Here is a 27,186-nt window from a genome sequence, read left to right as displayed (position 1 = left end):
ATCTCAAGTCGAGGGACGCAAAGCTCCATGAAGACCGGTTGGCGAGCAGAATCGTGCTTTGGATGAGAGGGACCGTGCTCTTAAGGAAGTCCAGGTGCTTCATGCCAACGAAGCCGCTCAGGTCGCTCAACTTATAGAGGAACTTGAGGCGAAGGATAAGGAGCTTAAGGAGAAAGATAAGGAGCTTAAGGAGAGGGATGAAGAGATGGTGACGGGAATAGCCGAGGCCTATGTGAAGGCTCACAAGGATCTCTTGGCCGCACTCCAGGAGCGTTACCCAGAAGAAGACTTTTCTTGGATGGCCGATGTGGCTCCTGAGGACAATGATGAAGACAGTGAGGATGAAGCCGAGGGTGAGAGGGAGAGAGGGAGTGATCCAAATGTAGATCAGGCTGGGGGTGATCCCCCAGCCGAATAACTTGTACAAATTATGACATGAAATGAAATGCCTTTTGTTCAATGAATGATTGTGATCGGAAAATTTTAAACCATTATTTGTCTGAGTATTTGATTGTATGAGCACAGCAAAACAAAAACTAAATGTGATTATTAATCTAAGTATGAGAGATCGGAAAGCACTTTGAACATGAGATCGGTAGGGAAGAAAAAAAAATCAGAACTTGACCGAAAATTTAACTCGAACACTTAAGATCGGAATCGAACCAAAACTTTAGCTCTTAAACTTTCGGAAAGGAGGTCGGCAATAAAACTGGTAGGAAAAGATCTAGTGCCCGTTCATTTTATTCATCAACAGAGATCAGGAATATACCCGACGAGTCCGGAAATTCGGCAACGGGTTTGAGGGATCGGTAAATGATTTGAGAGATCGGCTGAGTTTTAAGGGATGCTAGGACTTAGCATTGATTCAAATCTTTGTGAGGAGAGATCGGAAATGTGACCGCCTATCAAGGAGGGACCGGAAACGTGATTAGCTGTTCAAAGAAGAATTTTTATTGATTCTAGGGATCGACCAAAATATGGTGTCGACAGCTGCCCCTCTTTACATAATTTCAATTAAAGGAAAAATTTCCGTATAGGAATTATGTAAAGATTCCGACTCATATTTTGGACGATTACGTATTTAAAATTAGGGAACTAAAGCACACCTAAATTAATGACCTAGAGAATTAAAATCAACTTGGATCTAGAAACCAGAGGTTGATAACAGGAATGTAAATTGCATGACATTAAAATCAACTTGGATCAAGGAACCAGAGGTTGATAGCAGAAATGTAAATTGCATGAAATTAAAATCAACTTAGATCAAGGAACCAGAGGTTGATGGTGGAATTGCATGAAATTAAAATCAACTTGGATCAAGGAACCAGAGGTTGATGGTGGAATTGCATGAAATTAAAATCAACTTGGATCAAGGATCCAGAGGTCGATAACAGAAATGTAAATTGCATGAAATTAAAATCAACTTAGATCAAGGAACCAGAGGTTGATGGTGGAATTTAAATTGCAGGAAATTAAAATCAACTTGGATCAAGGAACCAGAGGTTGATAGCAGAAATTTAAATTGCAGGAAATTAAAATCAACTTGGATCAAGGATCCAGAGGTCGATGACAGAAATTTAAATTGCAGGAAATCAAAATCAACTTACAAGGCGAGTCTAACCCTGACACATGAAGTTCTTTCCCTGAAGAAGTGTACTTAACAAGATAACGAAGGCGGATGATTAATGGAGGAGGAGTTGCAAGACCTGACCTATGATCTCATTCTTTCGGATACCCCTTTTTCATTCCCGACTTTCTTCTTACTCTACGGAGAGCGCCCTTGCAGGTTTTCACTTTCTCTTCGTCCATTCGACCAGAAGCGCCCTTTCGGGTTTTCACCTCTAGAAGTTTTTTTTTTTTTTTTTTTTTTTTTGAAGGCTATTTCCTGCAAATCTCATAATAAAGTACGTGAGGTTATCAATTTTCAAATTCAAATCTTATGGCAAAAATTTTAACTAATTAATAGCGCATTAAACAAAGAGAAAGGATAGCATGGGGAAAATAACAACAGAAGGAGTGAAGTATAACTTTATTAGAAAGAATAGACTTTCAAAGGAGAGGAAAAGGTACAAAGATAGATCTCACATATTCCTTATGGTTAGTTTTGAAGTCTTTTAACTGCCATTATTTCAAGTTCTCTGAAGCTTCATGTCGCGACAGTTTCCTCTCCATCCGTGGTTTCATACCCTCTTCCTTATTTCTCCACTTTGGTTCTTGGGACGCCCTTTTGGGTTTTCACCCCAAGAAGTTTTTTTTTTTTTTTTTTTTTTTTTGGATGCCCTTTCGGGTTTTCACCCTTTCCCCTTTTTATGCATAGTATCTCTTGACAGTGTCGGCATTGACTGGTCTCGGGAATTCTTCACCGTCTATGTGGGTCAAGATCAAGGCTCCTCCGGAAAATGTCTTTTTAACCACATAGGGTCCCTCATAGGTTGGTGACCACTTGCCCCGGGTCGCTTTTTGGTTCAAAGACACTTTCTTGATACTAGGTCCCGGGTTGGAATTCACGTGTGCGTACATTTTTATCAAATGCCACGCCATTCTTCTCTCGTATAATTGTCCGTGACATGCTTTGTTAACCTTTTCTCATCCAAAGAAATTCAATGATCCAACCTTGATGGATCCATTCGACTCATCGATCCTCGATTCCTTCAAACTCCTTAGGGACGGGATTTCAACCTCAATAGGCAATACAGCTTCCATCCCGTAGACCAGTGAGTATGGAGTTGCCCCGGTCGAGGTTCTTACGGAAGTCCGGTATGCGTGAAGAGCGTAGGGAAGCATATCATGCCAATCCCTATATGTGACCGTCATTTTTCGGATTATTCTCTTGAGGTTTTTGTTTGCAGCTTCCACCGCTCCATTCATGCGGGACGGTATGGGGAGGAATTGAGGTGTCGATCTTGTATTGATCACATAATTCACGAATCTTGGACCATTCAAGTTCTTGGCATTATCGGTGACAATTTCATTCGAGACCATGCTTCAGATGATATTGCTTCGAAGAATTTGAGAAACGTGTTCTGCGTGATGTGAGCATAGGATGTCGCCGACCCACTTGGAGAAATAGTCGATGGCTACAAGGATGAATCTGCCCATTGGATGCCTTGGGATTGATGGGACCAATCACATCTATGCCCCACATTGCAAAAGGCCACGGTGAGACGAGATTGAGCGACTTGTGAGGTGGTACATTTATCGGATCTGCGTAATTCTGACACTTGTGGCACTTCCGGAAATACTCGATGCAATCCTTTTCCATTGTGATCCAAAAATACCCACGACGCATGATTTGCTTCGCCATCATGTGTCCATTGATGTGAGTGGCACAATTTCCCTCATGAGTTTCAAAAAGGATTTTCTTTGCTTCCTTTGCATCTACACATCTCAACAATTCTCCGTTGGGGCTCCTCTTGTATAGGGTTTCTCCTTTGGAAAGTACCCTAATGCTAACCTCCGAATCATCTTCTTTTCATTTTTGCTTGCCCCTGAAGGGAATTCTCTGGTTCTACAGTAGATCAGGATGTCATGATACCAAGGCTTTCCATCGGGCTCTTTTTCAATCATGAAGCAATAGGCTGGCTCATCCCTTACCTTAATCTTCAACGTCTGAAACGTCTGCCCTTCTTCGATTTGAGCCATAACAGCTAGAGTAGCTAAGGCATCAGCAAATTGATTCTTGTCTCTACTCAGGTGAGTGAAAGAGATTTCTTCGAATTTCTTGATCAACTCCAGTAAGTACTTCGGATATGGGATCTACTTGGGATCCTTAGTTTGCCATTCTCCCTTGACTTGATAGATTATCAGAGCCGAGTCTCCGTACACCTCCAACTTTCTGATTTTCATCTCTATAGCGGCATGTAGACCCATTACACAAGCTTCATACTCTGCGACATTGTTGGTACAGTCAAATCCCAACTTAGCAGCTATTGGGAAGTGCTTTCCTTCTGGGGATACTAGTACAGCTCCGATTCCATTTCCCGATAAATTGACTGCTCCATCAAAATACATCTCCCATACATCGGTTGGCTCATCTTCTTCGTGGTCTACTTCATTGATATGTTCATCAGGGAACTCAAAATCCAGAGCTTCATAATCCGGGATAGGGTTTTCTGCTAGAAGGTCAGCAATCACGCTACCTTTCACCGCTTTCCGGGTCATATAAACTATGTCATATTGGGAGAGTATAACCTGCCACTTGGCTATCCTCCACGCACGAACGGGCTTTCAAATACGTATTTGATAGGATCCATCACGGAGATAAGCCATGTCTTGTGATTCAACATGTAGTGCTTAAGGCGATTTGCCGTCAAGCTAACGCGACAAGTCTTTTCTAAGAAAGAATACCTCGACTCACAATCATTGAACTTCTTGCTCGTAATAAATGGCCCTCTCTTTTCGCCGGTATCATCATCTTTGTCCCAAAACACACCCCATAGAATTCGTTGGACCGCCAGTGCAGGATCAAAGGCACGCTGCCACAAAGGGACCAATCTCGTGGATTTGACAAATCGCTTGATTGTTTGAAAGCCTTTTGAATATCCGAACCCCATTGGGTAGGATTGTTCTTCCGAGTAATCAAAATAGGCTCACTTTGGCGGTGAGATTAGAAATAAACCTCGAAATGTAGTTGACTTTCCTAAAATGCGCACCTCTCTTCTGTTTTTGGGGACGGCATTTCTTGAATAGCTCGAACTTTGTGCAGGTCCACTTCTATTCCCTTCTCGCTTACTATGAATCCCAACAGTTTTCCCGATCTAGCTCCGAATATGCACTTAGCAGGGTTTAGCTTCAACTGGTATTTCCTGAGTCTTTCAAACACCCTCCTTATCACCTGAACGTGGCTCTCTTCTCCCCGGGATTTGATGATCATATCATCCACATATACCTCCACTTCTTTATGCATCATATCGTGGAATAATGTGACCATTGCGCGCTGGTAAGTAGCCCCGGCATTTTTCAACCCGAAAGGCATGACCCGATAGCAGAATACCCCCCATTGGGTGATAAAAGCAGTTTTATCCTTGTCTTCCTCGTCCATTGGGATCTGATTGTACCCTGATGCCCCATCAATACACGAACATCTGCCCAAACCCGCAGCATTGTCAACTAGCACATCAATATGGGGGAGAGGGAAGTCGTCTTTCAAGCTAACTTTATTAAGATCCCGGTAGTCAACGCACACCATGACTCTCCGTCTTTCTTCATCACCGGACGACGTTAGCCACCCATTGGGGATATTTGACCACTTCTAAGAACCCGGCGTCATACTGTTTCTTGACTTCGTCCCGAACCTTAAGCAGTGTGTCGGGATTCATTCTCCTTAGCTTTTGTTTTACCGGGATTGTCCCCGGGATCAAGGGAATTTTGTGCGTTGCTATCTGAGGGTCCAAACCCACCATATCATCATAGCTCCATGAGAATACGTCGAGAAATTCCTTAAGCAGATCGATCATATCTCCCAATTCGTCACTCTCCACTACCTTAAGTTCCCTTTTTACTTCTTCCGTGCCTAAGTTTATTGTGCGCGTTTCATCTTCACAAGGCACGAGGGAGGGTTCATCTTTTTCATTGCTTTCCTCTGTAAGGTCTTCCTCAGAATTACTTGAAGTAATGGCAGTTATGGGGATTTCAAAATTAACCAGAGGAATTTCTGAGTCTATTGGATTATTAGGTGTTAATTGATGAATGGTCCTGAATGAATAAAGAATAGAACATGTTATAAGGATGGAATTAAAAAGGAAAGAAAAAGAGTATTGGATTAAAAATGCGCTATTAATTCATTAATATTAATGCCATAAGAAAAGGTCCATTTACAGTATTACACTTGTCACCATGGACAAAGTGATCAAGTGTAGATAACCAGAGGTACTTTACTCGAGATTGAGTACAGGGATATCCTCCGTTGTCCAGTTGTCAAGCTCCTGCTCTTCAGCCATTGGCGAAACTAGGGCCTCATACAAGGAATCCAGTTGGATGACATCTATGGATGGATCATCAGGTGATTCTTACGTACTTGCGGATGTTGAATGACCGGTTTGGTGAAGATTTCCGTGATTCTCGGGACTACTTTCACCTTTCCCATCTTACGTCAAATCTACGATCGAAGCATTTTTCTCATCCAGAATCGCCCATCCGCGAGGGCATCCTCCTCATACCCCAAACCATAACGGCCTATCTTCTGAATGGCCGGTATAGGCTCGACAATCCCTTGTAATGTGGCGCCTAGGCCCTTACCTTCTTCATACCCGCTTCTTGACATTACTTTGGCCACCATAGCCATGGCCCCTCCTTCCCAGATCTTGTAACTCAAGGGCACGGAAAGAGCTTTCTGATTCCTCGGCGCTTCCACATAGGGAAGTAATTGCGGCTTGGTGACCGATAGCTTCTTCCCCCTCACCGTGATGATTTTGCCGTCCTTAATGTATTTGATCTTACGGTGCAAAGTCGGAAGGAACGAAGATTCGCAGAATGGATCCAAGGCCTCCCTAACGACATGGTGTAGGTGGCTCAATGTTCATCACTTGAAGCGTGATCTTTGAAAGTACATGCACCGACTGGATTGGCAAGTCAATGTCCCCAAAGACTTCTCTCCTTGTTCGTCAAAATCACTCACCACCATAGCACTTTGGCGTATGTCCGATTGGTCAGCGGCAATCTAGCCAAGGTAGCGCTAAGCGACATTGAGGGCTGATCCGTTATCGATGAGGACCTTGGCCACTATCTGACCTTTACATTTCACCGTTACATGCGAGCTTTATTATGCCCTAAGCTGCAGGTCTACCTCCTCTTCGTAAAAGGCTACGAGCCGATGCTGGATTTGTCCCACTAACTTCTCAAGCGCCGAGTAATGTCAGGGTTGACAAAGGCCTGATCCAGGATTCTCTGTAAGGCTTGTCGGTGCACTTCCGAACTCAAAATCAGCGATAACAGCGAAATCCGAGCGGGTGTCTTTCTCAACTGTTCCACCACGTCATACTCGCTCTGCTTCATTATTTGGAGCAACAGTTCTTCATCTTCTCTATGCTCAATGAGCTCTGCTTCCTCGCTTTCTCAACCTCCTCTTAGTGTTTCTTGATGACTCTCCCATCTTTACTTTCCCTTTTCTCTTTTCTCTTTCCTCGTTCCCGTAACACCTCCCACTTCGGGTTATAAACTCGACTTCTTGCTCAGGTGGAGAGGGTTTTATTGCAATAACAGGCTGGGGACTTGTTTGGGGAGTAATGCTGCTGGCAGGTCCAGCATAAGTCATCCTGAAGTGCTCGTGAGGAGCGAAACATGGCTTTGGTGGTGCCGGAGGTGAGGCAAGGCTAGGAGCGGATGTGCTGCTTGACGCTCCCTGAGTAAAAACTTAGAAATTATAATTCCAAGGGACAGCGTGAGTATTGGTGACAGGAAGTTGTGGCGGAGTCTGAATAACTGTTACTGGTGGTGAGGCTACTGGGGGTGAGAAGGTGATTCTGGGCTTGGAGGTAGAAGCAGTTTGGCTGAATCTTGTGGTGTTCACTTCCCCTTCCGTTTTTGACCTCTTCTGACATCTCAAAACCTTAAAAGACAATAAGTTCCGGACCTCTTGCCTGAACCCCTCACAATCTCGCAGCTCATGGTCAGCTGCCCCTCCATGGTAAGGACACCTCGCACTTTCCTCAGCTCCCGCTACCTGAGAGGAAAGATAACCTTCCCTCATTGCTATGGCAAAAATCTCCTCAAAGTATGGAACCAGCTCATCCACTTCTGGTGTTGATCCCTCTCCTTTAGACTCTATCATATTTACACCACTGCCCGCATTGTGGTTAGGCAGTGGGTTTGAGGTAACATTGGGGAGGGAACCATTTCCCTCGATTTTCAACCACCCGTTCCGGATTAGAGCGTGCACTCTCCCTCTGAGTGCCCCGCAGTTGTCAGTTGAATGCCCTTGTGCTCCTCCATGATACTCACAACGGGCTGTGGCATCATACCACCTGGAATATGGCGGCCGGATTGGGTCTAAAGGGACTGGTACGATTTGGTTTATACCGACAAGGTATCGGTATATTTCACTGAGAGGGAGGGGAAGGGGTGGATCAGGATTCCTTGGAGGTCTTGGGTTATTTTGTGGTGGCCGTGGTTGAGCTGGAGGAGGAGGTGGTCTTGGTTGGAAATTTGCAGGTGGGGCGTATTGTGGGCGTGGTTGTGAATAATTAGGGAAAGGGGGTGGGATGTTCGCGATAGTTGAGCTCTGAGAGGGAGGATATGGCCGGTAGTTATTTTGGGGAAATTGGGGGTAATTATTTGGACGGGTGACAGAGTGTACATCACCTTCCTTCTTCTTGCCAAAATTGGCGGGCTTCTTCACAGGGTTTTCAGCCAACTCCTGTAGTCTTCCTATTCTCAGATTAGCTTCAATTCTCTCACCGGCTTGGATGATATCTGAGAAGCTATTGGAGGTATTGCCAATCATTAGGTTGAAGTAGGGAGCCTTCAATGTTTCGATGAATAGGGAGCAAAGCTCATTGTCGGTCACTGGAGGATATACTTCTGCAGCCTTCTCCCTCCATCGTTGGGCATACTGCTTAAAACCTTCCCGGTCTTTCTGTACCAGGTTCTGGAGGTCCCTCCTTGTGGGTGCCGCATCACAATTGAATTTATATTGCTTCAGAAAGGTATCGGCTAAATCCTTCCAGGAGTGTAGCTTGCTCCTGTCCAATTGTATGCACCATCTCAGAGCTGCTCCGGAGAGGCTCTCGTGAAAGAAGTGAATGAGAAGTCTATCGTCTTCCGTTAAGGCAGACATTTTGGCAATGTAGGTTGCCAGGTGGATGCGGGGATCCGAGTTTCCGGTGTACTTGTCGAAATCCGGAACCTTGAATTTGGGTGGTACCACCACATCTGGCACCAATCTCAGTGACGACACATCGACTGAACCATACATGTTCAGCCCCTCTATTGCTCTCAGTCTTTCTTCTAGGGCAGATAGTTTCTCGTTATCTCTCGCCCTATGTTCTCCTTCCACCGCATGATACACTCCTCCAACCGGGAGCTGAGGGGTGGAGTAAACTGGAGGGATCGGGATTGAATGGTGAGGCTCGGCATTTGAGACGGCCGGGTAATAGGAAAAAGGTGGGTCATTATTTATGGTCACCGGATTGACAGTGATTGTCGGGTCCGGAATGGGAGACTGAAAGGTAAAAGAGGTTGAAGCTTTTTGAGGATCATTTGCTGTTGGGGTTGGATTAGGTAATGGTGTGCTAGGTTCAAGTAGGTTTGTTCGAGACATTTCCTTCATTAGTCTCATAATTTGTAAAGTGATCTTTCAACTCGGAGACCTGCCCCTGTAGGTTCTGTACTTGCTCCTGATTTTCCATTATCTTCCTTGTTCGAGATCTTGTTAAGTACACTCGCTTGGGTTGAACCGTGTGTTTGGTCAGACTTGCCTTGTTTGAATCAATATTGATTTCCTGTGAGGGATAAAAAGAAAATTTTAAATAAAATTTGAATTTTTGCAGAGAAACTAAAAGTCCTGGTCTGGACGAAGGATACAGTGGCATTTGAGAGCCAAGTCGAAATCTGTAAAAAGGATAATTGCCTCAGCTTTATCATGGCATCGTTCGATAGTCTGACCGTGAATGACGAGATTGAATGCGCATTTATGATACTTGCCCATATAGCGCATTTCAATTTTTCACATAACCCTAGCGAGGAAGTTCCTACGGGAGTCATACTATTCATTCACAAATTTTGCTAAACAATGGTTCAAAAATCACTTCATTAACTGAGTAATTTACACATTGTGTCTTTTACATTGGCCTTGGCTCTGGAAGGTTCTTTATAATAAGATGACATTTTCTGAGATACTCATATAACCTCTCTTCTTGCACAGCGAGGATCGAATGCTTTAGGCGTACTCGGATTCCGGTAATAATTCTTGTTTTCCTCGTGCTATTGTTCTCTCCAGCTGATCTACATTCTCTTTTAGTTCTTGATAGAGGGCAGCTTGTTTTTCTTTTTCTTTTCTCTCTTTAGCACACTCTTTCAAGATATCGTTGATGAGTAGTGCCTGTTCTTTTAATTCAAGCTTCTTCTTCTTGTTTTCCTGTTTATACTCTTCAACGAGCACCTCTTGGTACTTCATCCTTTCCTGAAGCTTACTATTCTGCCCTTTCATCTCTTTAACCTCAGCTTGGAGAGAGTCTCTTTCCTTTTCCCACTGTACCTCTTGCTCTTCGAACCCTATTCTTTCGGCCCTTGCCTCTTCCCTGAGCTTTCTTATCCTCCTCTTAATTTTCTGCTGTTGGTCCTTCAGCTGTTTTATTTGTTCCTGCAATTGTGAGTTCTCGGTATTTGCCTTTTGTAGCGAGTCAACCAGGCGATTATCAGTTTCCTCTAATAAGGCGTCTTGGCGAGGGTTGTCGTCCTTGAATTCTCTGATGAGAGTGTTCTCGGTCCTGTCAGTTCTCCATTTAAGATAATCGCCCGAGGCACTTGGGCCTTTGGGTGATTTCTCTATCAGAGTGATGCTTTCCCAGGACTTGCGAGCCATTTTCAACCCTTCTTCTTCCTTGAGCTCATGGTAGAAGTGACCTTGGTGGTATTCTTCAATGTTGATCACAGATTGTGTTGAGCCGAACAGCCTCATTACCAATGCCGGAGTGTAACTTGTGTGCGGTTATCCCAATCGAGGACACCGAATACCTCTGTCCGATCAAGAAGGGTTGACTTGGCGCCTGACTTCCTCCAACGTAACCATGGCTATTGAAACTCAAAATCCGTTCCATGCTTGTTTTTCATTCTTCGGGCTGATCACTAACCGGGTCATCTTCTCAATGGGAGGCTGGTCAAGGTACCAAGTCAATCCTTTTGTCTCCACAGGACACATGTGACTGATAGTCCAGAGGTATAACAACTGAGAGCAACACTTAATGGACCCTTTCCCCTGTTGTCTGCAGTAAGTTAGGGTTAACAAGGTTTCGGCAAGAATTGCTGGTATCGGATTGATCCCCTGTCTTTCTACTGTCCAAAATACCTCCTTTGCTTTGCAAGTGATGATCCTCAATGGCCCCGGGAACAGGATCAGACCATAGATTCCCAAGGCGAGTGCCATGGAAGCTTGATCCCACTGTTTCTCTTGGAGGTAATGATCTAACCGCTTTTCAAGGTACGTCCAATACCATCCATGCGTGTTCCCTTTGACTGTTTCTCTGGACTTCACTTCTTCTGGGGGAAAACCCAACATATGTGCCAACCGTTTCCAGGTCTGTCTATGCTCAAGGTGTAAGTAGATCCTGTTCTGCAAGGAGTATGGGATCCCCAGCAATGCCTGATATTCTTCCATAGTGGGGACCGTGTCAATATCATTGAAAGAGAATACTCCGTACTTAGGATTCCAAACCGACAACATGGCTTTTAATGCCGGGATTTGGACCTTGACTTGCATTAAGATTGCAATCCTTCCGTACTTCTCTTCAAAGCGTACCTTGACACAGTGGGAAGCAACCTCCATCTATTAGACATACCCTCGAGGTTGTTCATTTTGACCTCTATTTTGTCCAGATCTAGCGAAGGTAGCGAGCTAACAGGTGCCTCGGAAGCATCATTTTGCGAGGGTACCGGACTATGAACTGATTCGGACCAAAGTCTAGCATTCTGAGCCTTTTCTGCCGACTGACTCGAGGATGCCATGATAAAAAATGATGCCTATCCTTTTACAGACCCTCGGTTTGGTAACGCCTGCGGGAGAATTTGTTAGTAAGACAAATTAGGGTAATTTTGAATCATCTTGTTGTGAGTAACACGTACACATTTATCAAAGTAGGAAAATTTGTAGGCGTTTTGGTAGGATTCAAAATTACCCTGAAAGAAATAAACAAAAGGAAATTAAAGCAGAATAGGGTAAGAGTAAGTATGCCCCTTTTGTCCTATAGTAGGGAGACTCTAACAGGAGTAGCGCTACCTATCTGGATAGTTCTATCTTATGAGGCGGTTTACTACGGCTTTGACGGCTATCGTGACGGTTTAGCTCAGGATCTAATTTTTCTAATAGCCACAGGTTCCCAAATTGCCCCTACTGTAAACAGTAGAGCCCCATTCTACCCCCATGATATTGTCGGGAAAATTCCACGGGTATCACGGTAAATAGAACGAGTTTCAATTTGAGCAGAAGCCTTCACGGATACTAACGGGGTAAAACCCACGAATGCGCTACATGACTCCCTCCTACTTTCCTAAAAGGGTAAGAAAGCCCGGGTTAGGACCATAGTGTGTGAGGACATTGTGTGAGTGTTCAGTGTGTGAAGGGACACTTTTACCTCTTCCCAATTCAGGGGGATTTTATTTTTTCATTTTCCCTTTTTCCTTTTTTTTTCGAGCGAAGAGCACTGAGAGGGAATAAAACAGGCAAAACAAACAAAACGGTTAGCAGCAATAATAATCAACGTATAAAACATCGTCGAGTGAGCCCATCTAACTATAATTTGATCGGACAAAAATTAAGCCTACTTTTGGGCCTCTAGACTGGGGTTAGGTCCCCAAACTAGTCCCCAGTGGAGTCGCCAAGCTGTCGCAATAGATTTTGCGGTCGCCTGGACGATCACTCACCGAAGTGGGAAAAAGTGAGGAGTCGCCACCTTAGTTTTGAGGGAAACTAAGGAAAACCATTTGAGAAGTTAAATTAAAAATGAAACCACTTTAAAACAGAGATTCTAAGTTCGGGTCCAGTAAGCGGGTGGGGAAGGTGTTAGGCACCCCACCTCGTCCCTTAATAAGGGTAAGTAGATTTAATTCTGCGTCCTTTACAAATTAGTTAGAAGGGCTTAGGCGGCAATGTTAATCCTTTTGGTAGAAGGAATGTTTGATTTTTCACTAAATTTGGATCACCCAGATACATAAGTAAATGAGACAACCTTAGTGAACGGGTGTGAGAATCGGATAAGAACTCTCCTCAGATCTTTTTAAGTTGTTCATTAAAATTATGAGGGAGACAGGATAAGAACCCTCCTCGGTCTCTTTTAAGTTATTTATTTAAAGTTTTGAGGATGAGACCGGATAAGAACTCTCCTCCGATCTCTATCAGATGTTTATTAAAATTTGAGGTGGACACAGGATAAGAACTCTCCTCAGATCCTTATTTAATGTTTATTAAAATTTTGAAGGAGACCAGGATAAGAATCCTCCTCCGATCTCTTTTAAGTTATTTATTAAAATTTTGAGAGGAGACAGGATAAGAACCCTCCTCCGATCTCCTTTAGAGTTATTCGTTAATGTTTTGAGTTGAGACAGGATAAGAACTCTCTTAGATCCCTACTTAATGTTTATCAAAATTTTGAAGGAGACAGGATAAGAACCCTCCTCCGATCTCCTTTAAGAGTTGACTTAAAACTTTTAGGCAAGGATAGGATAAGGACTCTTACCCCTTCTATTTTGATGAGACTCGGACAAAAACTTTTCCGACCTTTAAAAATTTAACCACGACTACGAGTCTTAAGAACCTAAAACTAAGAATTCGACCTTCAAAAATCTTTGGGGATAAGGTTTACGGATACCACAATGGCTGAGCAGGAACACTAGACTTGATTCAGACCTTTTCATGTAGTCATTTTACCAATATCTATTAACGTCCGATCTATTACATTATGTTTACTTTGGTTCTATTTATGACATCTTGCCGAATTGCTGTTTCGTCGGCCTAATAGTTCGGCTATCTTCTGGCGTGTTATTGAGGTCCTCTTTTAAAGGAGACCTCTAAGTTGCGACTACCTCGTTTACCCAACCATTTACATACTACAAAGAGTTAGAAAACTGATTTTGAAATGACGGAGATCAATAAAATGAACTGATCACTAAAAAATGATTTGAGAGTGACTTTCTTTGGGATTGCTTGTGCGAGAAATGGTCTAGGCGTAAGAAGAACAAGGAAAATGCGGAAATAAGCGTAGGCGCTTAATAAAGCAGTAGCATGAACTCCTACAATAACACCTTTTGAGGTTCTCTAGTGCAAAATAATCCTTGAAGGAAGTTGCGGATATATAAAGAACAAAGGAAGTGTGGAAAATAAGCGTAAGCAACGATGAGCTCTTACTGTGAGGAGCCAAATATATTGAAATAACTATGAGGTGGTAAATAGTGATGAAGATGGCGGATTGATCGGCGAGAGTTGATGTCTGTGAGGAGCCAAATGTGTTGAAATAACTATGAGATGGTAAATAGTAGCGAAGATGGCGGATTGATCGGCTGAGAGTTGATGTCGGATAATGAACAAGCTGAAATATGGAGTTCGAGATTCAAAACCTTTTCCAAGAAAACACTCCTGAAAACTAGTTTCAAAAGTCTTTTAATCACTACAAAACACAGAGTAACAAAGCGAATGAAGTTTGAGTTCCTCCACGATAATAGCGACCTACGGCTTATATTTTTGTCCCCCTTGAGCAGTTTTTCATGCGGTATTTATAGGAATCGGTGCTCCCCATGAAGGGTCAAGATTCATTTTGAGGAGATGGAGGGTCGATTTTGAAGTACATGATCGGATGTTCAGAATTAAAGAGAATCAAAGCGAATGGTGAGATCACTTCTCAAAGTATTTGTCCTTTTCCTCTTTTAATCCGACGGTCTTGAATCCTCTTGTCGGAACGATCCGAGGTGAGAGTGAAAACGCCGTATCGTCATCTTCTCTTTTGATCCAAGGGTTCGGATTCATCCTTACAAGTGAGATCAACGGTGGAGATTGGGATGTCTGGTATGTCATGACACACCACGGCACTGTCGACGTGCGGCGATTCTTAGGCGTGCGGTGGAGATCTCGTGCCACGCTTTAACTACCTCGGCTCGATTCGGCGGCGGTTATTGGAATTTGTCTTATTCTTTTTGTCTTCCGATCCTCCTAGCTCCTATTCCGATCTCTCATGCTGATCTCCTATCTCCGATCCCTTTATCCCTTGATCGATCTGGATTCGGTCCAAGCATTAATTACATCTCGATTTTGAAGCGTCAAGCCGTTTTCTTCGACATTAAATGCCCATTTTCCCTATATATACCCTGTTGATAGTGGCATTTCCTTCATTCGATTTTCTCTCTTTCTCCTTGTTTCTTGGTTCTAGCCATTCGGGAAAGTTAGGCTACAAGTGGTTTTGATCCTCTTAGATGGAATTCCCTTTCTCGCTTGAAAATTTACGATCCGGTGATTGGATGGTCCTAATTGGCGATGGTGAGAGAACTGGATTTGACCGATCCGTGTGCTTCGGTTGTACCGATCTCGAGTTGCTCAAGCGAGTTCATTCGGCTTCTCATCACATTGAGTGTTCCGACAATGGTCGATCCACATTGGGTGTTCCGACAGCGGATGAAGCATCCGGTCGGCAATATCCTTGGGATCAGTTATAAACTGATCCTTGGAACACCTGGGAGTATCCTTGGAATTAGTTATAAACTGATCCATGGATCTCCTGGGAGTATCCTTGGGATCAGTTGTAAACCGATCCTTAGATCGCCAAAATGATGTAGTCTGTCAATGTAATCAGATCTCTAGAGATCACCCAAATGATGTAGTTAGTCCTTTATTGTAATCCGATCCCTAGAGATCGCTCAAATGATGTAATCCGATCTTTAATGTAATCCGATCCCTGGAGATTGCCCAAATGATGTAATCAGATCTTTTGAAAATAAAAATTTTATTTTGTCAATTATCATCTTATTATTATTGCATTGATTATTTTCCGATCTCTGAGGTGGTTATCCGATCTGGTTCTTTACTTGAATGACACTTGACTGATCCTTTATTCAAAATATTTAACTTATTATGCCGATCTCCAATTAACCGATCTTTGAACATTCGGACATTTGAGAGAAGTGTCAGAACAGCTGTCGAGTCTCACCAATCGATGCGCCGCCTAGAACCTCGCGAGCATTAAATGCTCGGACTAGTATAAATAGGGGAGGGTTCGCCAGTTGTTATCTAATTTCATTTTGATCTCTGCTCATAGCTTGAAGTTCTCTCTTTTTCTTGTGTTTCTCCGACGCCGATTAGACTCGTAAGGACTTTGATCTTCTTTTTTTGTTTAATTTCTTTGTTTATTTTGAATATGAGTGGTTCAGAAGGTAAGTGAGCGGCTAGACCTCCTTACATTGATTTCTCTTGGTCATCGTCTGATGAAGAAGAAGCGATCGAACCAAGCGCGCAACTGGACCCCTTAGGGTCTGCTCCAGTCGGGCCTGTCGTACCATTAAAGCGTCACGCGCCTTCTTCAAGGAGAGAGACCCTTCCTATAGACGAGCTTCCATCGGTTCTTCGGAATCCGATGCGCAATCGTTGTTCAAGAATACAACATTTGTCACGATTCATATGGTGATCAAGTGCCATGGCGATCTTCGTGTCGATCATTCTTTTGAAGAGGATGACATGGTCATGGTGTCTGAAGAAACGATTAAAGGCCGTCCGAGGTTCCTCTAGCCGATTTCTATAAGGAGGTCCTAAAATTTCACGAATATCCATTGTTCAAATCCACCCCAACTCGTGGCGGATCTTGGTTGCTTTCCGAGGTCTATGCCGAGCTAAGGGAATCGGACCTACGACTAAAGTGTTCGCCAAGCCGCAGGCTAACTCACCGAAAGGGCGATGACCATTGGTTCTTTGGTGAAGCCTAATTGCGGGCTCTTTTCCGATCGCCTCGTCTCTTAAGAACTGGAAGAATCGTTTCTTCATTGTGAGGAGCAAAGATCCGAGCCGCTTTGAGGATTTCCCATGGTGGTGGTACCAGGGGACCCTTGCTTAGAACCATATTACCACGAGCGAAGAGGAAAGTTTGATAGTGATGGATCGAAGAGTGAGGCTGCCACTAAAAGTATTCTTGTTTGGATTCGGTGATCGCCGAGCTTGCACCATTGGTGTTCAATCGCTCTTTGGCCAAGACCGCGAGCTTCCGCTCTCTAACCTCGGCATCGGTATTTTCTATACCTCGATCTCGGGACCTTAGCGATCTCACTAACCTTTTCTTTGTGCGGTATGGCGGGTGGTGAGGTTCAAGGAAATGGAAGAAGGAGAGAGAGATCTCGGAAGATAAAGGAGATAAAGCGTTGAACGACTCCAAGCGCCTGGCCACGAACACGGGAGATACAAAGTGATCCTCCCCAACCTTCGGTCCGACCACTGAAGCTACCCGATCTCCTCCTAGATCGGAGGAGCGACCTCCGACTCTTGCGATTGTTCCAAGCGGGAAGGGGGCCTTCTCAAGCTTCAGGAGGACCTCTTCTCGGGCGCTCAAGTCTTGATCATTGCTTGAGGAATAACCGGATCATCAAGGAGAACTCGATTTCGCCAAAGTCACGGGTCTACCATCTTCTTTCGGAGGATCGGGACAAGCTATCCCGAATGGTCTCGACGACATATTGACTCGGACCATGAGCTTAAGCGTGGAGTGTGCGTGAACCGGACCATGATCGGAGAGGATTCGGCGCACAGGTAAGGAGATCGGGAAGAAGAATCGGGAGGTGGATTCCTCCGATCCCAACTCTCATCCGCTCGGATTATATATCTCAAGTCGAGGGACGGGCAAAGCTCCATGAAGACCGGTTGGCGAGCAGAATCGTGCTTTGGATGAGAGGGACCGTGCTCTTAAGGAAGTCCAGTGCTTCATGCCAACGGAAGCCAGTCGCTCAACTTATAGAGGAACTTGAGGCGAAGGATAAGGAGCTTAAGGAGAAAGATAAGGAGCTTAAGGAGAGGGATGAAGAGATGGTGGCGGAATAGCCGAGGCCTATGTGAAGGCTCACAAGGATCTCTTGGCCGCACTCCGGAGCGTTACCCGAAGAAGACTTTTCTTGGATGGCCGATGTGGCTCCCGAGGACAATGATGAAGGCAGTGAGGATGGCCGAGGGTGAGAGGGAGAGAGGAGTGATCCAAATGTAGATCAGTGAGGTGATCCCCACCGAATAACTTGTACAAATTATGACATGAAATGAAATGCCTTTTGTTCAATGAATGATTGTGATCGGAAAATTTTAAACCATTATTTATGCGAGTATTTGATTGTATGAGCACAAAGAAACAAAAACTAAATGTGATTATTAATCTAAGTATGAGAGATCGGAAAGCACTTTGAACATGAGATCGGTAGGGAAGAAATCTTTGAAGAACTTGACTGAAAATTTAACTCGAACACTTAAGATCGGAATCGAACCAAAACTTTAGCTCTTAAACTTTCGGAAAGGAGGTCGGCAATAAAATTGGTAGGAAAAGATCTAGTGCCCGTTCATTTTATTCATCAACAGAGATCAGGAATATACCCGAAGATTACGGAAATTCTGAAACGGGTTTGAGGGATCGGTAAATGATTTGAGAGATCGGCTGAGTTTTAAGGGATGCTAGGACTTAGCATTGATTCAAATCTCTGTGAGGAGAGATCGGAAATGTGACCGCCTATCAAGGAGGGACCGGAAACGTGATTAGCTGTTCAAAGAAGAATTTTTATTGATTCTAGGGATCGACCAAAATATGGTGTCGACAGCTTTGACAAAACATTTTTTTTCTATCACATCTCTGATTCTCTATTATCTTGCTTCTGCACCCCACTCTCTCCTCTCCCCCACCCCCCCCCCGCTCTCCCTCCTTTCTTTTTCCTATTTGAATATTCATATTCCTCCAATAAATATTCATATTCCTCCAATAAAATCTAATGACACGACAGTTTGGCAGGCATGGCTTGTCTACAGTGAACCATGCATATATCAAGAATGAACAATTTACTGAAAATAATGGACTAAAGTCATTTATGCTTATACATAAACTGGGAAAGTACAATGGATAACAGATCCAAAAAGAAGTGATTACTTAATCCTTGTTACAGACATGAGAAATAAGCAGTACTTGAAAAATGATTATGAACACTCTGAAATCAAGATGATGAGACAATGGGACTTCATGACTGGCTAAAAGTTCAATTAGACTCTTACCGGACGTGAAAAGGCATCATCCAGCTCCATATTAGATCCAGATGTCTCAAGATCAAGAACTGGAGTATTCATATAAGGTTGACTAGGTAAGAAAACTGTATTTACTACCCCATAATTCCCACTTACAGAGGGCTGGTGTTCATCATGCCGCCATTCTCCGTCAACAAAAAACTTGTACTACATTTAAATGGACAAAAAAAAAAATGAATATCAGTAGCAACGTCCAAAATTAACATCTCTTTGTTGCATTAAACATCAATAAGCACTCAATAAGGAAATAAAAAAGACAAACATATCGAAATGTAATGCTTTTAACATTCAGTGATTCAGTCCCTAACAATCACCAACAATGTATTAAAAGGAAAATCCCATAAAAGTTACCCAAAGTCCAATATTTTATAGCTGTCCCAACATAATTTAGGTCTGCAACAAATTGGAACAATTAGAAACAAAAAAAAAAAAAAAATACATATATATATATATCTTATTTTTAAGGCCAATGTTGGGTAATACTAATAACCATATAAATAATAGCCATACACAACCACGTGCTAATTTGTATGCATTGATAACCTGGATTTAAACAAACTTTGCTTACTGATATTAGAGAGCCCCTATGACTGCTGATGGAATGCATGAAGGCTTTACGGTACAAAAGGTAGCTTATACAGGGAACCAATTTGAGAACCCCTGAGTCCTAAATCATTTAATTCCTTTGTGTAATCTTATCTCTTTGTTGATCGGTCCAAGGAAGAGGACTAAGTTGCACAATGAGTAGCCTTCTCCAAAGCTAGACACAATATTTTCTTTATTCTTTTTTCCTTTTTTTTTTTCCCCAATTGGACATGGGGGTCTAATTTTGTCTCTTAACACTTTATGTGCAAGAATGTATTGGATATAACTATTAAGAAGTAGCATTTCACATTCTGTCCATGTTTGCTCCTTGATAATCATTGGCGTTAACTGCTATACTACATATAGACATAACATTCATATCAAAAATTCCAGGACGCCAATTATACAATGAAAATATTTCAAATAACACATGCTATGACATTAAATATACTCAAGTCTCATAGCTCTTAAAAATGCCTTGACAAGCTGAGTTATGAGAATAATATCAAGCATTGCAGTCAGCCAACCTGGTGGTGTCCTGGTGTTAAGCTGCAAATAACTTGGAAAACAGTCGGGCATCCCTCCATTGGTGACATAGATATGTGTTCAGTCCAACTGTTCAGATAATAATTCCATTCAAAACCGCCATCAATCATCCAATACACACAATTAAATATCACTAAACTAGAAAAGCCCATTTATGCGTTCACTATTAGTAAGAAATCAAGTCAAAAATCTGAATTTGGTCAATCTAGTAACTCACCCAGTGAAAGAGCCACTGAGAAAGACACTCCTCCCTCCGTACGGCCACACAAAGCGCATAGGAACCACTACAGTATCTTCATGGCCGGTAGCTGTACTAGAACCAAACATCGCCCTCCCAAAAACAGTTTATGTATATATATGTGCGACAATCAATACCAATCCACAAAATGCCAAGTATGCAAAATCCCTCAACTTGCCAAAAACAAAGCCTTCAAATCAACTGATTGTTATTATTTGCATTTCTCAACCTCTTCAACAATAATAATTAGGAAAATAATAAAACAATTAATAGGGATCCTCCACAGTCTAGCAGAGGACCCCTTACTGCTTACACATGTAGAGTCACCAAATCAAAGCCAAAACCCTAAAATTTATAAAATCCAAATCCTTAGAAATCTCCTTCTCCGCATTCAACCAAAACTCACTGAATTTGAGCCCCAAACTGAAGAATTCCCTACATGCAACACCAACCAAACACAAATCCCAGCAATCTCAGCTTCTTATGATCAGCAATTCAAACCCAAAAGTCAACAAATCAAACAACCATGAAAACCCCACCACAAATCCACTAGAGCCTCAATTGAAGCTTTTGATCCGGTCCAAAAAAACAAAACTTTAGAGGTGAATCGAATCTGGGAACCCAAAACAATGAACACTGGGCACAGAATTGAGTGAGAAAAGAGTGGGTTTAGTGGTAATTTAGAGGGACAATGGGAATGATAGAGAAAGAAAAACCGTAATTGTTATAGGGCAGGATTAAAGAGAAATTGGCATTGTGGTGTTGGATCTCAAAAGAGATTCTTTGTGGGTTTTTTATTTTTCTTTTTTCTTTTCTTAAGCGATGAGAATCTGACGAATTAACAACAGAAACTGAAACAGAACACAAACCACCAAAAACCAAAAAATAAATTTATTTAAATTAAAAAAAAAAATAGCGTGCAAAAGAAAACAAGGGAAATTAATGATCTCGGTAAAGCCCAGGAAGAAAGGTTAATCCATACAAGATATTTTGTTAATTAATTATTAATAAAATAAAATATATTTTAATTTTAATAAAATAATGATATGATCCATCTTTTTATTTATTTATTTTTTTTAGGTCAATGATTTCTAAAATTTAATAATTAAAATTTTTATGTTAATTTAATTAGTAAAAAATATTTATCTATTTTAATTTAAATGAATTATTTTTTAATTATTTTTGTTATCTTTTTTCAATGACATTTTTTAAAATAAATTTTAAGATATATAAGATTTAACTAGTAAATTTTAATTAAGTGAAATAATTTCTATAATGATTAGAGTTTAAATTTAAATATAATATATATTTTAAAAAGAAATCACTCTCTTAAGTTTTAATAATTAATTAAATAAATGATAAAATTAATATTATTCCATATTAATCTGAAATATTTGAGGTATTTCAATAATTTTTTTTTTTAAATTAATTTTTAAGTAGAGTTAAATTCGATTTATTTTATTTATAATTTAGAATTTAAGAAATAATTTATATAAAATTAATAGAGAAAAAAAAACTTAGGAATTAATTATTTATTCTTAAATTTGAATTTATAAAATATAAAAATTATTTATTATCATGAAATTTAAATATTCAATTAATTGAGTATTTAAAAACTAATTTTTAATTTTTTTAGTAAATCACAGTACTAATTTTTCATTTTTCATTTTTTATATGTAATGTTTGCTAAATATAATTTTTAAATTAACTTTTGAAATTAATAATCAATAAATTCAAAATTCAAAACATTTATTTTCATCTTAACATTCAGTAACTAAAACCATATAACTTATCTGTATACTCAAATTTAAATCCCCATTTCCTCAATTATCTATTGAAAAAATATTTATTGTGAATCAATAAGTGTGAAAAGTCTTCAATATCCTTCATCATTTAAAGTGTGTATATTTTCATAAGAAAATCAATTAAAGAGTAATAATCATTGATCATTAATGATCAATAACTTAACATGCACTAAACTCATTAAACAGCTTGATAAGTTTAAAAAGAAAGCATAAAGAAGATTTTATTTGGTGATTTAAGGGAATCTCTACCATATAGTTGGCTCTATTTGTAGTGAAAGGGCAAAATTTAAAAAAGTGTTGTCTAAAAGAGTTTTTCAAGTGATTAGGTCCGGTGGTTAGAAGGCAAGAATAGACCTTTCCATTAGTCCATGAATCCCAGATTCCAATCTAATGATTAGACCCTTCAATCTTTGTTTAGCAATGTCTATTATATAATCATTAATTGAAAGCTACTTCACCTTATTATGTTTCTGAGTGGAAAAGCCATTTTAATCTATGCCCACTTGCCACACTTTTCCTTTTCTTTGTTATTTTTTAACAAAATTTTCTTGTTGGGTTGAATTGAAGAGAAATTTCCTATACTAACTTGAAATTCTTATCCTAATGAAATTAATTAATTATTAATAAAGAATGAATGGGTATGAGTAATAATTTAATAGAAAATGGTTCTATATACACCATCTCACTTGCACATGAATAAAAAGCTTGTAATTGCTGCTCCTTCACGGGCCATGGCCCTGTTCAAGAATTATGTGGTCCATGAGCTCGTCTAACCTTTCATTTTCCTCAATATATTTCTTGAAACAGATCACCAATAATTGCTCGTTTGGGTCATCAGCATCTGTATTCATTGCCTTCTTTCCAGTCAAAAGCAACAAGAGAAGTACATCAAAACTATAAACATCAATCTTCTCATTAAACTTACCTTCTGATCCAATTCTGATAGTCAAAATATGATGGTCAATTTATGCCAGCAACTGGCAATAGCTTTTTATTATTATTACTTAATTGTATTGAATTTCCTCAAAAAAAATTATATTAAATGTTCTTTTTCTATCCACGAGGCAGCTTCTTCCAAGTTTCACTTGCAAACCACCTGGTCGGACCGAATTAACCGTGACTTGAACCACTGGCCTGTCCAATCTGGCTTAAAACTGGTTTTCTTCGTCATGTCATCTGAAAAATGAGCTCTGCTTACAGGGGTGTCGAATCCATGACTTTAGAGAACAAAAATATGAGTGTTTTTGCACTTAACTTATACGCTTAGGAATAACGATCAAAAATACCCATCTCTGCATGTTCAAAAACTAGAATAGGAACTTGGGATCAAGATGATACCCATGTCTTCCACTTACATCATCAAGATTTATTAGAGATAATGATTAATTAATTAAGACAAGTGGACTGACCTTTTCCTTGTTCTTTTCCTATCTCATCAGGCAGCTTCCAATGAAGATTAGATTCATTAAAAAAAAAATGATTAATCATAAGAGTTGGGGTTATTGGCAAGTCTGAAATGCTTGCATTTTAAACAATCCTGAGGTCTAATTTGACACTATTTGTCAAAATTATTGAAAAGTTTGAAAGCTTGTCCATATAGATACATATATATAATCTAGTCTACGAGTCCAAATAAGACACAATGTTTAATCAACAAGATTCATACATTTGACCACTGCTGATATAGTTAAATAAAGAAAATAAGTAATCTTGATGATCAACAAGAAGAAATTAGGGATTGATAAATCTGTCTAAGTTGTTTGCCAACATCAGTGATTTCTGGCCTATTTTCACTTCTTTTGCAAATGCACTGAAGGGCAAGCCTTGCATAAGCTTTGAGTTGCTGCTCTTTCCCAGACCATGTCCCCTCTTCAATAATTATAGGGTCCATAAGCTTGTCTAACCTTTCATTTTCTTCCATACATTTCTCGAAAAACTCCACCAAACGCAAATTTAGGTGGTCATAATCCAATCGATTGTACGGACCTTTTCCAGTCAAAAGCACTAGCAGAAGTACACCAAAACCAAAGACATCAGCCTTCTCATTAAACTTACCTTCTGAAAGATATTCAGGATCTAGATATCCAAATGTCCCCGTCAAATTTTCAGTCACTATGTGGGTTTTACCTTCTGGAATTGATATGGATAACGAAAAATCACTCAATTTGGCCCTGTAGTCTTCATCCAGCAGGATTTTTCTGGATTTGATATCTCTATGAACAATAGGCCTTGGGAATGCAGTGTGAAGATAAGCAATCACATTAGCTACATCAACTGCAATCTTCAACCTATTCTTCCATGATAAAGGTCGCAAATCGGCTCTTTGTTCATCTTTAAAAATGTAATGATCAAGAATTCCCATCTCTGCATGTTCAAAAACTAGAATAGGAATTGGGGACTCTAAGCAGCAACCTAACAGTTTGAGAACATTTTTATGTACACTCATTTGTGATGCAAACACTATATCACTGATAGAGTTCTCCAAGAAATTTTCATCATTTTCATACTTTTTCACGATTACTGGGCGATCTTGTATAAAACCCTTATACATTTTGTACATTTCTTCTTCAAAAAACATTTGATTTGGATCATAGCTATTTGTTGCATTGTTAAGCTCTTGGATAGAAAAGGAACGGATAGGATTACCTCTGCCATTATTAATGGCAATCGCCTTTTCTAATAACATTCCTCCATTTCTCATTACTGCTTTTTCACTCTCAATCTCATCCTTGTTGCCTCCGAAGCATCTCATCATCTTGCCTTGCCTGTCCATATGAACTAAACATGCTGACTTCCAACATGTATATGTGAGTGTGTTCACATGCTATAAAGTGGGATCATGCATCAGCTATAACACTTGCTCATTCAATCAAATCATCTAATTAAAGTTCAAGTCTGTAACTGCCTTTGATTTGGTCCACATTATCAAGAAACAATCATTTAAATAAACTTCAAAAAAATTAACCATAAAATTGAACCCAGGTCTAAATGGAAAATCTGTGATTTTAACACTAATTAAAGTTGATAACTTGATAAAATTAAACAGAAAGTTGATGTCCATGAATAAAAAATCAATTGAACAAAGCATGTAAATACCAGAATTAATTGAGGTTGACAAAAACCTAATTTCAGCCAAATCTTTTCTAATCCTTGAGAGAAGCAGAGTGTAGTTTTTGATATGTATAAATCAAAAACTTTATTTATTTTTAATCGATTCAAAAAAAAAATTAACATAGCAAGCAAAACTAAAACCTGATCAAATAGACCAACCTAAAGACCCAATCTATGACTTGAATGAAATTTTAAGTGAAAAAAAACCAGAAAAACCTCACAGATGAGACATAAAAATATCAGTTACAAAGCATAACCCAGCTGCTGTCAAAACAAGTCCCCATGAAAAACCTGGCAAACTAACAAAATATAAGTAAAGTGAAACCAAAAATCAGCACCCAGCAGGTCCAACACCCAGAAGCAGAGTGTGAAGTTGCCCAGCTAAGAGATTCAAATGGAATTAACAAGATTTTTAGTAAAAACTAAAGGTGAAAATTCAATTAAACATGCTTCCTGTACCAAAACTAGATACGTCTAAGCATAACTGAGAGAACGTACCTGCTGTGTGCAGCCAAATTAGATCTTTTCAGAGAACCAGCAGAAAGAGAGAAAAGATATGCGATTATACCTCCTATTCTGATGATAAGAATGATTGTTAATTTGTTAGACTTTAGAGATAATGATTAATTAATTAATTAATTAATTGATTACGACAATTGATGAATCATATGATCAGGCAGCTTCCAATGAGGATTAGATTTATTAAAATGATTGATGATTCATAGAAGTTGGCGTTTTTGGCATTAATTAATCAAGAGGTTAATTTGACAGCAACAAATAGTTCTGTTGATCAATATATAGAACCTTATTTTTGTCAATTTTTTATTCCACAGAGGTCTAAAGAAATAAATAATAATTGATGGAATGCAATATGGAAGTTAATTTTCTTTCTCACAATACAATTGATAAATAATAAAATGATTAAATGATGAGACTTAATTAAAAACCTCTTCACTCTCCACACCTTTAAAAAGTCATTTTTTTTTAATAATAAAAAAAATAGAAACAACCATCAAGAATCATATATTTTGGCGCTACTATATAGATACAAAACCCTATTCTTGATGATTACAAGTAGAAATTAAGGACTGATAAATCTATCTTAATTTGTTTGCCTACATCAGTGATTTCTGGCCTATTCTCCTTCACTTTTTCATTTTTTTCAAGTAATCAAAATATCAGAGGCAGAAATCAATTTGCTTTAGTTCGATGGTATATTGAGACCAGGGCTATAAAGCATAGAATTTAAGTTTTAATAAGAGCTAAATGAACAAAAGAAAGTTTTATATTTTTGTGGCTTAAATTTTGAATATGTTTATTATGTACTCGAATTGTGACCCGACCCAAAAGTTTTTGCGTTTTAATCTGATTAGATATAAAGAGATTTGCGATGGTAGCGAGTCGGCCCGAACTGAAGCCTACCGTTGATCTCCTTGAAGTGCAGGACAATGCCATGGTATAGACCAGTATAAATATATCTTTGAGTTGAATCTTTTTTCTATATTATGTAACTGTGCGATTTATGTATGTGCTTTAGATTTACGTGCTGATTATAACAGTTGAGTTAGAGCAACATCGCAAGTCTTGCTACTCCCCACCAAGGTCACGAATGCATTTGAAGTGAAAGTCTTGCAAAAGCTTGTATTTGCTGCTCCTTCACAGGCCATGGCCCCTCTTCAAGAATTATGTGGTCCATGAGCTCGTCTAATCTTTCATTTTCCTCAATATATTTCTTGAAACAGATCGCCAATAATTGATCGTTTGGATCGTCAGCATATGTATTCAGCGCCTTTTTTTTCCAGTCAAAAGCAACAAGACAAGTACATCAAAAATATAAACATCAATCTTCTCATTAAACTTACCTTCTGATCGAATTCTGATGGTCAAAGTACGATTGTCCATTTATGCCAGCAACTAGCAATAGCTTCTTATTATTATTAATTAATTGTATTGAA

At 40.1% G+C, this 27,186-nt stretch overlaps 2 protein-coding genes across 4 annotated transcripts in view; both read right to left on the bottom strand.

The window, feature by feature from the left end:
- The window catches only part of LOC110659906 (sucrose nonfermenting 4-like protein), a 29,998-nt gene extending 8,807 nt beyond the window's left edge, over nucleotides 1-21,191 (bottom strand). Inside the window, exons 1-3 of one of the 2 annotated variants that reach the window (XM_058142751.1) lie at nucleotides 20,295-21,191; nucleotides 20,059-20,146; nucleotides 19,043-19,093 (exon numbers count right to left, since the gene is read on the bottom strand). In XM_058142751.1, coding sequence (XP_057998734.1) covers nucleotides 19,043-19,093; nucleotides 20,059-20,146; nucleotides 20,295-20,404 — 249 coding nt within the window. In that variant the 5' untranslated portion in view covers nucleotides 20,405-21,191. Of the gene's footprint in view, nucleotides 1-18,916; nucleotides 19,094-20,058; nucleotides 20,147-20,294 lie in introns of both variants that reach the window. The other variant, XM_021817989.2, reaches the window with a different exon arrangement.
- A 2,639-nt stretch (nucleotides 21,192-23,830) lies between these two features.
- LOC131177669 (serine/threonine-protein kinase ZRK1-like) lies at nucleotides 23,831-25,830 on the bottom strand. Of its 2 annotated transcripts, none has more exons than XM_058142759.1 (2): nucleotides 25,730-25,830; nucleotides 23,831-24,885 (listed from the first exon to the last, which is right to left on the bottom strand). In XM_058142759.1, the coding sequence occupies exon 2, from the start codon at nucleotides 24,873-24,875 to the stop codon at nucleotides 23,838-23,840; it is 1,038 nt and encodes a 345-aa protein (XP_057998742.1). In that variant the 5' UTR covers nucleotides 24,876-24,885; nucleotides 25,730-25,830; the 3' UTR covers nucleotides 23,831-23,837. The 2 variants fall into 2 exon arrangements, with proteins under 2 accessions (XP_057998742.1, XP_057998741.1); XM_058142758.1 differs by having other exon boundaries at nucleotides 23,831-24,898; nucleotides 25,730-25,805.
- Nucleotides 25,831-27,186: the final 1,356 nt, after the last annotated feature.

The sequence above is a fragment of the Hevea brasiliensis genome, unplaced genomic scaffold (genome assembly GCF_030052815.1).
Source record: "Hevea brasiliensis isolate MT/VB/25A 57/8 unplaced genomic scaffold, ASM3005281v1 Scaf7, whole genome shotgun sequence".
Lineage (NCBI taxonomy): Eukaryota > Viridiplantae > Streptophyta > Magnoliopsida > Malpighiales > Euphorbiaceae > Hevea > Hevea brasiliensis.
Note: the sequence above shows the minus strand (reverse complement) of the source record. Positions and strands in the feature narration are given on the sequence as shown.